General features: G+C 58.5%; 2 protein-coding genes across 2 annotated transcripts; one reads left to right on the top strand and one right to left on the bottom strand.

Moving 5' to 3' along the window:
* Positions 1-51: 51 nt before the first annotated feature.
* APOC3 (apolipoprotein C3) lies at positions 52-2536 on the bottom strand. Its single transcript, XM_032428036.1, has 4 exons — positions 2374-2536; positions 1651-1718; positions 1363-1486; positions 52-341 (listed from the first exon to the last, which is right to left on the bottom strand). Exons 2-4 carry the CDS (start codon positions 1703-1705, stop codon positions 218-220), a joined length of 303 nt encoding a protein of 100 aa, XP_032283927.1. The 5' UTR covers positions 1706-1718; positions 2374-2536; the 3' UTR covers positions 52-217.
* A 4641-nt stretch (positions 2537-7177) lies between these two features.
* Positions 7178-9911, top strand: APOA4 (apolipoprotein A4). The gene is made up of 3 exons (XM_032427780.1): positions 7178-7494; positions 7865-7991; positions 8777-9911. Exons 1-3 carry the CDS (start codon positions 7446-7448, stop codon positions 9747-9749), a joined length of 1149 nt encoding a protein of 382 aa, XP_032283671.1. The 5' UTR covers positions 7178-7445; the 3' UTR covers positions 9750-9911.
* Positions 9912-12861: the final 2950 nt, after the last annotated feature.

Raw genomic sequence — 12861 nt, 5'->3', positions numbered from 1 at the left:
CCTGGCCCATTTCCACGCCCAAACATACATGGCAGACATGGGACATCCCACTCACGGCAGCTTCTCATCCAGCTTTATTGGGAGGACAACAAACTTGGGGGTGGGCCAGGTCTGGCGTGGGGTGGGAGGTGAGAATGCTGTCACTTTCAAGTGACTTTCGGGGCTGCCCAAGGAGCTGGCAGGGTGGATGGGCAGGAAGAGTTGGGCTGTCGAGGTCTCAGGAGGCATCAGAGGCTGGAGTTGGTTGGACCTCAGAAGCTGAATCCCAGAACCCAGAGAACTTGCCTTTAAACGTGCTCCAGTAGTCTTTCAGGGAACTGAAGCCATCGGTCATCCAGTCCCTGGGGGTCAAATCAGTAAGGGAAGCAATGGAGGTGGGGGTGAGAGCTCATCTGCCTCTCCCCCGACCCTCTCAACCTCACCCAGCGACGCCCCTGAGACCTCCGGCAGGAACCCTTTCAGCTGCCAGCCCAGGCAGAAGAGATGCTGAAGGGGGTGATGGGACCCTAGCACAAGTCCAGCCTATTTCTCCGGGTTGGGGCAGAACTTGGTGCCGCCCTGGGTCTGACGCAAGCTGGACAGGAGTGACTGAGTGGGAGATGCGGAAGGCCCCGGCTGTCAGTCTATTCCAGGCGATGCCCACTAGAGTTGCACAACCTAGTGGCTCTGAGTGGGGTGGGGCAGAGGGACGCAGTCTCTCATTTGGACAATCATCAGAGCATAAATAAGCTGTGTGATCTGGGGCGAGTCATTTAACGTCTCTGAGCCTCGATTTTCTCATCTGTAAAATGGCAAATATAATACCCACTCCACAGCGAGTTCTGAGGGCTGTGAGAGTCTGAATGCCTCAGCTACGGCACTGCTGGGTGACTCCCAGGGGCGGGGGCGTGGAAGTGGGGAAGGATGCTGGGAGAAGAGAGGACTAGAAGGCAGGGCAGGGTGGGAGAGGAGGGATGGATTCTGCTGGACACCGGCCCCAGGGCTTGGCACAAGGCAGAAACACACTCACACACACACACACCAGCCGAAATTGGGTTGGGTGGAGCCTCCATGCCAACCTCCACCAATAAAGAGAATGGCAGCAAGAGCTAACGTGGCCTTCCTCAGAGCCTTGCAGGGTGCCTAAAGGAGCAAGGAGGACCCTCAGAGGGAGGGGAGGCCAGGAGGAGGAAGGAAGAATGCAGGCCCGCCTCCACCATCTCTCCCCCGGCAGCCCGAGAAAGCCCTGTGTGGGACCGGCTCATGGAGCAGAGCACGGAGGCTCGGAGAGGCGCAGGTCCTGGGAGAGCCGCAGTCCACTGCCAGGGCCCTCCTGAGTCAGGGGCAGGAACTGACACCGAGCATGGAGATGTGGGGGCATACCTGGCCCGCTGAGCCACCTGGGACTCCTGCACGCTGGTCAGCGTGTCCTGGGCGGTCTTGGTGGCGTGCTGCATGTATCCCTGCATAAGGCCCAGTAGGGAGGGGTCCTCTGCCTCCAGAGCTCCTGCCAGGAGAGCAGGGCTGAGTGGGATGGATCGCCTCTAGGGAACCCTTGGCTTCTGCCTAGCCACCCACCAGGGCCCGGGATCCTCAAGCCATCCCCAAGGGTCCTCCAGGCAGACGGCCACCCCCACCCGAGCCCTAGCCCAGTCCCCACGAGCTGCTTACGGGCAGAGGCCAGGAGCACCAGGAGGGCAGCGACGAGGAGGACCCGGGGCTGCATGGCGCCTCTGTTCCTGCAAGGAAGCGTCTTGTGAGGGGTACCTTAACCCCCCCCACCTCTGGACCCCCCCCCCGGGGAAGTGGTGTGGCCCCAACACTAGGTCCTGAGCTGGGTCAGGCCAGGGGGAGAAAGGGCCCGCTGTCAGCTAATGCGGGAGATGAAGGGCTTTCAGCCTCCGGGGCCCCCAGAGACAGACTGAGGGAGAGCGCGGGCCACCAGGGAGAGAGCAGAAAACCCACCAGACCAGGAATCAGGGCACCTGGGTTCTGGCCTGGTTCCTGCCACTAGCATGCTGGGTGACTTGGGGTAGATCTCTGCCCCTGTCCAGGCCCAGTTTTCCTGTCTGGGGTAGGACGGGGCTCTAAGGCTCCTTGCGGTCCTAAACATGCAGAATGAGGGCAAAGTGTGCCCACTGGGAGCCAGTTCCAGTCCCAGCTGTGCCACTACGCTCTGTGTAGCTTTGGGCAGGTGTCCTGCCTTCCGTGAGCCTCGGTTTCCCCCCAGCATGCGATTGGAGGTGGGGGCTGCTCCCCCAGCCCTGCGGCTTCCTTGGCCCCAGCTGGCTCTTCTCCGGACTGGGCTGGCTGGTCTGGGCAGGGACCCTCCTCTGCCCCTCTCCATGCTGCTCTCCTCTAGCCCTCACCCTCCTCCTCCCTGGGGGGCATTACCTGGAGCAGATGCCTTGGGATGAACTGAGCAGGCAGACAAGAGGGCTCTGACCTGTTTTATATTGTCCCCAGGGCGGGGGGCACGGAGGGCTCAGTGAGCCGGGCAAAGGTCACCTGCTGATCAGTCTAGACCAGGGCCCGAGGCAGGCTGCCCAGATGCAGCCAAGCCTGCTGGGAGAGTTGGGAAATCTCTGGGTCCCCCCATGCCCACCCTGCTCTCCTGCTACCCTGCAGCCCAGAGGGGCTCAGGCACTGGGGAGACCCCATTTCCTCCAAGCAGCCTGGCTCCCCAGGGAGAGGCTGGTGATAGGGGAAAGGGATTAGGGCACAAGCCCTCTGGGCCCACCTCAGCCCTTCACACGTGGCTTGCAGATCCCTCCCCGCCCCCACCCTCCTCGACCTGCAAACCGCCTGGAAGGGGTGGGGCTGGACTGAGAAGGTGATGGGCTCCTTCAGGCTCGGGAACAACTCAGTGTTGGGGTGTGGTGTATAGAGTGAGGTCACAGAAGACCTACGGGCAGAGGCTTGTGTGGGGAGGGCGAAGCAGTGGGGACTACACAGTCCCCTCCCCAGCATCTGCACCTCTGCACTTCGGTCCCGGCTGCTGCTCACCCAGGAACCTCCCCGAGCTGAGCCCAGGGTAGGGGTTGGTGGGAGAATAGCAAAAGCTGCTCAGAGCCCAAGGCCTTTGTCCCGCCAGTTCCTCCCCTCCTCCTCCCCCTGCCCTCTGGACCCACTGATAACATTCCCTGGGGCAGGAGCTGCGGCTCAAGGCTGAGGCCTCTGGCTGGGATTGATTTCCAGCACTGAGCACCTCTCACGTTGGGTCTTGGTTTCCTTAGCTTTGAAATGGCAGCCCTCATGGCTCCCTGGCTGGGCGGGGAGCTGGAAGGAAGCCAGTCTGGTAGGGAGAGGGTGAGGAGGAGCTCTGCGGGGCCCGTCCAGGAGAGGCCTCGGGCCTTTCTTGGGGTGAGGTGTCCCTGGGCCCACACTGGGAGCCATAGCCTGGCTAGCAGGATCGGGGAGGCTAAGACTTTGGAGTCAAGAGATCCTAGGTTTAAACGATGCCTCTGACACTGACTCATATGACCCAGGGCCAGAGACCTAACATCTCAGAGCCTCAATTTTCCTCCCTTGAAAAAGGGGATAGAACGCCGATATGCCAAGAGTTGTGATGCAAAGTAAATGAGATAAGTCCAAAGGAACTGGTGTGTGGAGGGGGCCTGATAAATCTCTCTTCCTCCCAAACACCTTGTCCACCCCCAGACAGCATAGTCTGAAGGCAGGAGGAGCCCCCAAGGTAGAAATAGGGCTTTTGGCAGGCAGCCATCTTCTCAGGAAGAAACAACTAACCCGACAATGTGAAATCAAAGCCCCAAGAAAGTGGCCTGGCTCCACCCTCAGAATTCTTTATTATTGGCTGAGACTTGAAGTTTTTCCATTAGAAAGTCATTCCTTTGACTTAGATCTTGTATTCTGTTAAAATGCAAATAGATTCCTGTGAAGTAGATACTAATAACCCCATTTTGTAGGTAAGAAACCTAAGGCTTATGGGGCTGAGATGTACCCAAGTACACAGAGCCCATCACTGGTAGAGCAGGGAACCAGAATCCAGGTCTTCAAATACCTACACTGGTACCAAACAGCTTGGAGATATGAGACCCTCGGGGATTTATCAGTCACTCATACACCTCTTCCTGAGCAGAATTTAGGGATGGGGTGGGGGAGAAAAGGAAGCTGATTTGGTCACTGAAGGATCTGAGCACTGGGGAGGGCAGAGAGCCGCTGTGCCCATGTCACTCTTCTGTTTTGGCCTGTCCCTCAGCCCCAGAGGTGAAGGTCACAGTGGGAATCCGGATTCCAGGCTGGGTTGGAGTACAAAGTCCTTGGCCCCTGGGCATACTAGAAATGGCTGCCTGGATCCCTTGGCCCTGGACCCTCCAACTCCCTTTGCCTGCATGTGTGCAGGGTCTGGAGGAACCTGTCCTCTCTCTCCTATGTAGCAATGGGGCCCCCGAGGCCAAGGAGGTCAGAAGATGGGGGCAGAGAGACCCAGCAGGGGCGTGCTAAGCTGGGTAGAGAACCCAGGTGTGTGGGGCCATGCAGCAGGGGTGTGGCATGCCAGGAGTCCTGGGCCGTTTTCTCTTTCTTTCTTTCTTTTTTTTTTTAAAGATTTTATTTATTTATTTGACAGAGAGAGACACAGCGAGAGAGGGAACATAAGCAGGGGGAGTGGGAGAGGGAGAAGCAGGCTTCCCGCCAAGCAGGGAGCCCGATTCGGGGCTGGATCCCAGGACCCTGGGACCATGACCTGAGCCGAAGGCAGACGCTTCACGACTGAGCCACCCAGATGCTCCCCATTTTCTCTTTCAAAGTGCTCAGGGCACTTGAGTGCCTGGACCCCTCTGGGCGGTCTCAGTAGGGGCTATCTCTGTAGGGGCCCTCTCAGTGGCCAGCCTAAGCCGCCTGGCCCTCCGTATTCTCTCCCTCCCTCCCTCCCAAGCTGGCTCCCCTGGAATGAGGAGACTGCTCTGGGCCTGGCCCAAGACTGGCTCTAAGGAGTAAGCAGCCGCCGCAGTGGGTGGGGAGGGGTGGGGGGAGGAGGCTTGACTAGCGGGGGCCAAAAATGGTCCTCTGCGGTTGGGCAGACTCTCCGAGCTTACTCGTGTCTGGGTGAGGCTTAGCACCCGAGGCTCTGTGACCCAGGCCCCTGCCAGTAGGCTGAACTGGGAGCCCCGATTCGGCCCTGCCAGCCGGAGGACCTGGAAATGCCAGCATCTGAGCCCAAAGAGACCCAGAGGCCCAGCTGGGGGCAGAGTCTCCTACTTCCATCAGCAGCTCGAACACTCTGAGCCTGGGCGCTCATTCTCCCCTGCTCCCAGCACAAATCCATTCACAGCCTGATACCAAAGATGCCCGCTGACGGCGGGAGAGAAATGCATTCATCGGTGGCACCCACGGACCACACGCCAGGACGCAGCACGCCCCCCTCAAGGCTGTGGCTGCTCCAGCGGCCGCATGGCTCTGCACCAGTCTGCCCCGGTCCCCTAGCGGCAGGCCCCAGCTTTGTGCCCGCGACAGCGGAAGTAGTGGCGCACTTAGGCGACTCTGTGCACGTCCAGCGGATGCCCTCGGGCATGCGTGGATAGGTGCAGACACTCCTGCTGCGTGTCCCCCCGGGCGGGCGAGACGGAGCCTGTCACATGCTGGTGGCACTGGCTGCTCGGACTCCAATTGCAGCTGCGTGTCCTCGGTGACTCATTGCTCTTTTCATCTCCGGCCCCAAGGGAAGGGATGGGGGCACCGAGCACTGACCTTTGTGCCCACCCCGGGCCGGACTGTGCCTGACGTGGGAGCAGGAGCACGAGCGATAGGCCAGTGTTGCAGGGAGGGAAGGCTTTCAGGGGTGAAGCCTGGCTCGTGCTGGATGAGCACCTACTGTGCGCCGGGCATCGTTCCCAGCATGACACCGGTTGTCACTCCGAATCCTCGAAGCCCAGCGGGCAGGTGCTCGTCCCTGCCCAGCGGGGGCGGCTGAGGCTCAGAGAGATTAGGAGATCTGTCCTGTCCCCACGGGGACGGTGAGTGGGGAGCCCAGCCGCAAACCCAGGGAGCCCGACTCCAGAATCTGAGCCCCTCACAGCTGCTGGGAGGAGGGAAGAGCCGCTCCGGGGAGGGGGGAGCTCCCTGGTACTGGAAGCGACCGTGGGGGGTGCGGGCAGCAGAAGGCCTTCTAGCTGTCTTCGATCCCATGAGACATCAAGCCACTGCTGGAATATGAACCAGGGAGGCCTGATAAGTCAGGGTCAACACAACTGTGGTCTACGGGAGCCCAGCTTCGTGCCGGGCACTGCGCTCTCGCGGTGTGGGGGGGCCAACAGTGCCGTCGGTGGGATGCATCTGGTGGTCAGTGCAGGGGACGTCGTCCAGCAGAGCTACCCACACTGACCAGGCTGCGTTGTCTTCTTGGTGGATGGCTTTCTGTAATTGGGTGTACGACCTCAGTTGTAGAGAACATTAGACGTCCTATAGAAGACCTCCTGCCCCCCACCCTCGTCCCCTAAGAGGCTCAGGTCCTGCGATTCAGCATAGGCTGGCTGCTCCTGCCCAGGGAGTGTGGCTGGGCTGGGGGTGGGAATCAGGCCTCAGGCCAGCCGTTCTCCCTGCATGGGGCCCCCTGGGGTGAGCATTCTACTGGGCCTCCTGCCATGGTCCAAACCAGGAAAACAATACTATTATTAATAACAACTATCTGTAGTGCTAACTCTGCGTCAGGCGTTATACTACTCACACCATGAGCAGCCCCGTGTTTTAAAGGAGAAACTGAGGCTCAGAGCTAGGCCAAGCTGAATCACGAGGCCCATGACCCAGCTAGGCCGTGGTGGGACAGGAAGCACACTTACAATGAACCCGTTCAATACAGGGCCCTTGCCCACTCCACCAAACTGCCCAAAGGCTTGCAAGAGCCCCCTCCTCCTGGGCACACCTGGACCAGAGCTTGCTGTCCGCAGCTGTGGCCCTGGGTGTCCCAGCCCAGTGTCTTGTGCTCTGAGATGGATGGAGTCAGAGTGGGGGATGTCATGGGGCAGGGCTCTCTTCCCTGACGCAGACAGAGGAGGTGTGAACTTTGCCCCCCAAACCTGGCTCAGACCCAGAATTGCCAGCAGGGCCTCTGGGGCATTAGTCCCTGGCTCAGGGGTTCCCAAGGCCTCCTTTCTCCCACAGCTCATGGCTCCCCACCCTCCCTTCCATACTGGGTGGGGCACAAATACAGAACAGTGTCTTCTGAATGCTGCCCGAGCCCTGGTCAGCTGTCAGCTGCCACGTTGTCTTGGCTCACAAAAGTCCAAGAGGCCTCCTGGGCATGTGTCACCTTCCAGCGTGGAGTCACACTGGGGAGGGAGGTGGGGAGGGCAGCCTGGTGGGGGTTTAAATGTCTGGCTGGCTCCGAGGTTCAGTCAGTTCGGACAACAGCTCAGGTGAGCTGCCTGAGAGCCTCTCTTCTGGCCCCCTTGACTCCAGGAAGGATCCAGTGCGGCACGAGGCTCTTCCAGCCCAGCGAGAAGCCCAGGATGTTCCCGAAGGCTGTGGTCTTGACCCTGTCCCTGCTGGCTGTCACCGGTGAGTAGGAGTTGCCTTTGGATGGGGCTCTCGGGCAGGAGCCATCTGCTGCATAGAGTGGGCAGGGTGGAGAGTCTGGAGCCCAGGCAAGGGGACAGTTCCAAGTGCCTGTCACCCCCCAGCTGGACGCAGAAGGCTGCCCACCTGCCACGCGGTTCATAGGAGGGCTGGCCTCTTCCCAGCGTTCTGCCCACTGGCATTGGCGCTATCCCAGTTTTACACGCCCCTGTGGCTTTATAACAAGGGAAGCACAGAGGGGGAGATCAGCAGTTGCGCTCCCCCACCATCAGCCAGTCTGCAGCTCGGGGCTGGTGCAGAGGGGCAAGGAAGGAGATGGGTCCTCATGAATCACTCTCTGTTTCCTGCCTAGGTGCCCAGGCTGAGGTCAGTGCCGACCAGGTGGCCACGGTGGTGTGGGACTACTTTAGTCAGCTGAGCAACAATGCCAAGGAAGCCGTGGAACATCTCCAGAAGTCTGAGCTCACACAGCAGCTCAAGTAAGAGGGGCACGACTTGTGGGGCGGAGCTTCTTAAAGGCCATGCAATGTGTTGGCAAAGGCTGAGCTCAGAGGCCGGGGACCTGAGCTTAGGATACCCACTGCCCTGCCACTAACTTTCCCAGTGACCCTGAGGTCTCCAGATCTGGGATCCACATATCCAAACAGGGGGCTGGACTGATAATCCCTAAGGAATCTTCCTGCTTGAACTTTCTAGAGTGTGACAGATGGCCACATCCTAGCATTGAGAGTCATGGGAGAAAGGGAGGGAGGGAAATGTCATGGGAACTGGGTCCTAACACATTCCAGAAGGAGGGGTCCCTGTGAAGTCATGGGAAAGGAAGTGGGGATATTTGGGAAGCCTCTGAGGGTGGGCATGTGCAAGGAAACTAGTATTTCAAATCCCTAAAAGACTGGAAGAGGTCCAGAGCATAACATTCTATTAATGAATGTGATCTGGGTCCCAGCACACCTGAGCTGGGAAGGACTTCAAAGTCTGCCCTTTTTACTGTACAGGCAGGGGGAGGAGGGTGGGGGTGGGAAGCAAACTATTAGAGGTGGGTCCTGTGACTCAAGGTCAGGGGGAGAGTCAGAGATACAAGGTAATAACTTAGTCTATTACATCCACTCTCTCAAACCATGATCTACCTGTGAACTCAGTACCCCTGAACACTCACTCACCTGTCTCAGGCAGGTGTGTATGCGATGAGGGGTGTATAAGGAGACGAGGTCCGGGCACGTAATGCCAAGTGTAACGGTGGCCCCCTTGTGTCCTTCCCCTGCAGTGCCCTCTTCCAGGACAAGATTGGGCAAGTGAACACCTACACCGATAACCTGCAGAAGAAGCTGGTGCCCTTTGCCACGGAGCTGCACGAACGCCTGCGCAAAGACTCTGAGAAGCTGAAGGAGGAGATTCGGAAGGAGCTGGAGGAGCTGCGGGCCCGGCTGCTGCCCCACGCCAACGAGGTGAGCCGGAAGATTGGGGACAACATGCACGAGCTGCAGCAGCGCCTCGGGCCCTACGCAGAGGAGCTGCGCACCCAGGTCAACACTCACGCCGAGCGTCTGCGGAACCAGCTGACGGCCCATGCACAGCGCATGGAGACCATGCTGCGCCAGAACGTGGACAACCTGCAGGCCTCCCTGACGCCCTACGCCGATGAGTTGAAGGCCAAGATCGACCAGAACGTTGAAGAACTCAAGGGGCACCTCACGCCCTATGCCGATGAGCTCAAGGTCAAGATCGACCAGAACGTGGAGGACCTGCGCCGCAGCCTGGCTCCCTATGCGCAGGACATCCAGGAGAAGCTCAACCACCAGCTCGAGGGGCTGGCCTTCCAGATGAAGAAGAACGCCGAGGAGCTGGAGGCCAAGATCTCGGCCAACGCCGATGAGCTGCGGCAGAGGCTGGTGCCCGTGGTCGAGGTCGTGCGTGGCAAGCTGAGGGACAACACCGAGGAGCTGCAGAAGTCGCTGGCCGAGCTGAGCAGCCACCTGGACCGGCAGGTGGAGGAGTTCCGGCGCAACATGGAGCCCTACGGCGAGACCTTCAACAAAGCTCTGCTGCAGCAGGTGGAGGAACTGAGGCAGAAGCTGGGCCCCTATGCAGGGGATGTGGAAGACCACCTGAGCTTCCTGGAGAAGGATCTGAGGGACAAGGTCAACTCTTTTTTCAGCACCCTTGAGGAGAAAGAGAACCAGGACATGCTTGCGGCCATCCCCGAACTGCAGCTGACCCCAGTCCCTTTAGAGAGCTGAGCTGTCCCTGGTGCTCACGCCCTCCCATGAACACCTGCCCTGCCCGGCCACCTGTCTGTCTGTCTGTCCCAAGGCAGTTCTGGTACAAGCTTGAGGACACATGTCCCATGGAAAATGACACTACCTCTCACTACTTAATAAAGCTGCTAAGAAACTAGTCCAGTCTGGTTGCAATGTGACTTCTCACTGTCGGTACGCCTGAGGTGGGACAAAACCACTGGCAAAGCTTAGCAGGGGCCTGCAGGGGAGGCTTGGAGGGACACCAGGGCTGGGGAGACGAGATTGCCAGAGGGGCGAGGGCAGGGTGTGCTGAGAGGGGTGGGGGGGTGCTCTAAGAGGAGGTGGAAAAAGACGTCACACATTACCCAAAGACGAAATACGCAGCCCGCTTCTATTCACTTAGCCAACAGCTGTTTATCGAATGCCCTCAGTGGGGACGCCACTATTCTAGGCAGCAGGACAGTGAGCAAAAGAGCTTCTACGGAGCATGGGTCTGACACTGTGCTTCACTCTGAGGGGGCCACGGAGGTAAGCTTGACGGGGTCCCTGGCTGTGACGAGCTCACGGCACGGTGCGGGAGACTGTCCCTCCTTCCATAAGCTCTTCTGGGCCTTTAAATTGACTTATTTATGTGAATTTTGGTTTATTCCACGCCATCCCACTCCCATTAGAGGATTGATTCATGCTTATTTCAGAAATGTCTTGACTGCTCGACCCACGGTCTCCAGAGTTCAGGAAAGCAGCCTAGAGACAGGGACCCTCAGGGCCTCAGAGCCCCCCTCAAGGAGGGAGTCCCAGAGAAGGGCCAGTTCAAGCTTTGTCTCAAATGACGACATCCTGACTGTTACCTCTGACCCCAAGTCTGCAAGTCCAGCTGAGCATCCCTTTCCTTCCCAGAGTGGGGCACCGGCTTTTTAGGGTTTTCCTCAAAGACACCCAGAACATGCCCGGGAGTAGGTTCTGGGGCATCCATCCCTCTATCCCTCCATGCCTCCATCACAAGGTGCCCCCAGGACGGGGGCCCATAGACCTGGCCCACTCTGGTCCTGGTGTCAACCTGAGCACCTGCCTGTGGGGAAGGATTATGCTTGGAAATTAGGTGAACCTAAATTCAGATCCTGGCTTTTCCGCTCACTCCTGGGTGATTTGGGGCAGATCATTTGACCTCTTTTGGAAAATAGGGATGAGTTTTGTGGTGTTTGGTGGAACAGTGCATGCCAAACACTCAGCACAACATCGAGCAGAGTCCAGGAGCAACAACTGTTCACACGTGGCCAGGGTTGCTGCCTCGGCACCACAGAAACCCAAGACAAGTGATTTCCTCTCCCTGCTCACTCCTCCTCCCCTCTGTGCCAGGTCACACACGCCACGTGAGGCCAGGCCACCGGAGCTGGTCAAAGGCAGACCCCGGCGTCCTCCGGGCCCCAGCTGCTCTCGTTCTCACGCCCTGGGTCAGTAAGGCTGCTGCCGCCCCCCGCGCACCCGGCCCCCCCCCCGCCCCCGCCCCCCCCCCCCCGCTCCCCCCCCCCCCCCCCCCCCCCCGCGCACCCGGCCCCCTTGCAGGGCAGGAACCTACCTGTGAAGACGCCTTGACAACCCACCACTTGGAGGTTTACTGGCTGACTTTGGGGAAGGACCAACTAAACAAGGCACTAAAGGAAGTGGGGGCAGAGGGTGGACAGGTTTCTGAGCAGATCTGGAAACTTCAGAGATAGTGCCAGACCTCACCTGAGGGCCACTGGTTGAGAGTTGCCTCTGGGATCCCTGGAGGCCTTAGTGTCTCCTGGAGCATGGTCCATAGTATGAGTCCTAGATAGTTACCCCCACCCCCGGGCCTGCCTGCAGGTCTCGGAGGGTCCTGTCAGGGCCCTGGTCCACACTGGGTGAGGAGTGAGGAATGACGAATGACTTCTCACCTGGTCTCCAGGCTCCTGGGTCCCTGACCTGGCAGAGATCTGCCAGTGATGCCACGGCTTTTGGCTGCCCAGACTCTGAATCCCCCTTGCTTTGTTTGGGGAATTTCTCACCTCCCAGTCTTGGCGGGCGCTGGAGTCTGCCTTCCATGAGAGTTGCTGAGCCTCTTGCCACCCAGCCCCCCTTCCTCTGGGGGGTGGCATGGGGCTACGCTCAGCAATCAGATGTCAAAACCCCAGACTCAGAATGAGGCCGGAATGCAGAAAAAAGGAGGGTGGAGAATCCTTTCTGGAACAAGCAGGGCAGTAGCCACCCCTTTGCAGCTGGGCCGGAGCCTCAGTCCGGGGCCGGTGCGGGCGGTCGCTGCCAGGCGTGCCGGGCTGGCCCAGCTCAGTGGTGGCAGCAGGCTTGTCCCTAGGGGTCTCATTTTGGGGAGTCCTCTTGGCCATGTTTCTCCCTTAGCTTTCCTCATTCTTATTAAGTTTCCAATACTCTAGTTTCCCTCAAAGTTTCCAGAAATATCAATTAAACTCATTTTCTGCTCATATCTCCCACAGTAGGTTTCTGTGACAAGCAATCCAGAACCTTGATCGACGTGTTCCTTTTCTCTTGCAGTGTTTTCTCCCGCTTTGGTCCTTGGAAGCTGTGCTCCCATCCCTGGCCTGTTCCCGTCGGTCCCGTTGGTTTCTCTGAGACATAACTTATCAGTCCTTGTTAGGGCTGGTTCCATCCTTGAAGGAAAGCTATCTTGCTCTTTTGTTCTAAGCTGGTGTGTGGGGCTGTGTCTCCATCAACCCAAGGGACGTCTCTAGCATCTAAGACAGTTGGACAGCCGTGCCCAGCTTGGGCAGCCAGCCCCATCCACCCTTTCCATAGGTGCTCTGACAACCGGGCTCAGGTCTCTCGTGAGCTCCTGAGTTCAAGAAGCTCTGATTTGGTTTGGGGAATCTGTTTATGAGAAGAAGTGCAAGCTCTTTTAAGCAAACGAAAGCAAGGCTCTGAATATTATGCATTATACCACCCCGTTAAGAAACACATATGTGTATTTGTATGTGAATGTGTAAGGAGGTAAAAAGTCTCTTAGGTCAACAGCTAGACCTGGAATTCTCGTCAGAGAGAGAATCGTATTTGGTGGTCCATGCTGCCTGTTAAAGAGGAAACACTGGGGAATCGGCTAGAAGGAAACAGATGGCTTCAG

This window comes from Phoca vitulina, unplaced genomic scaffold (genome assembly GCF_004348235.1).
Source record: "Phoca vitulina isolate PV1807 unplaced genomic scaffold, GSC_HSeal_1.0 scaffold38, whole genome shotgun sequence".
Taxonomy (NCBI): domain Eukaryota; kingdom Metazoa; phylum Chordata; class Mammalia; order Carnivora; family Phocidae; genus Phoca; species Phoca vitulina.
Note: the sequence above shows the minus strand (reverse complement) of the source record. Positions and strands in the feature narration are given on the sequence as shown.

What these genes read in the sequence shown, in the direction of transcription:
- APOC3 (XM_032428036.1), bottom strand. Translation starts at nt 1,705, where the DNA reads ATGCAGCCCCGGGTCCTCCTCGTCGCTGCCCTCCTGGTGCTCCTGGCC. An exon ending in GGTGCTCCTGGCCTCTGCCC is followed by an intron (nt 1,487 to 1,650) that starts GTAAGCAGCTCG and finishes CTCTCCTGGCAG; the next exon opens with GAGCTCTGGAGGCAGAGGAC. An exon ending in CAGGTGGCTCAGCGGGCCAG is followed by an intron (nt 342 to 1,362) that starts GTATGCCCCCAC and finishes TTTGACCCCCAG; the next exon opens with GGACTGGATGACCGATGGCT.
- APOA4 (XM_032427780.1), top strand. Translation starts at nt 7,446, where the DNA reads ATGTTCCCGAAGGCTGTGGTCTTGACCCTGTCCCTGCTGGCTGTCACC. An exon ending in GTCCCTGCTGGCTGTCACCG is followed by an intron (nt 7,495 to 7,864) that starts GTGAGTAGGAGT and finishes TTTCCTGCCTAG; the next exon opens with GTGCCCAGGCTGAGGTCAGT. An exon ending in GAGCTCACACAGCAGCTCAA is followed by an intron (nt 7,992 to 8,776) that starts GTAAGAGGGGCA and finishes CTTCCCCTGCAG; the next exon opens with TGCCCTCTTCCAGGACAAGA.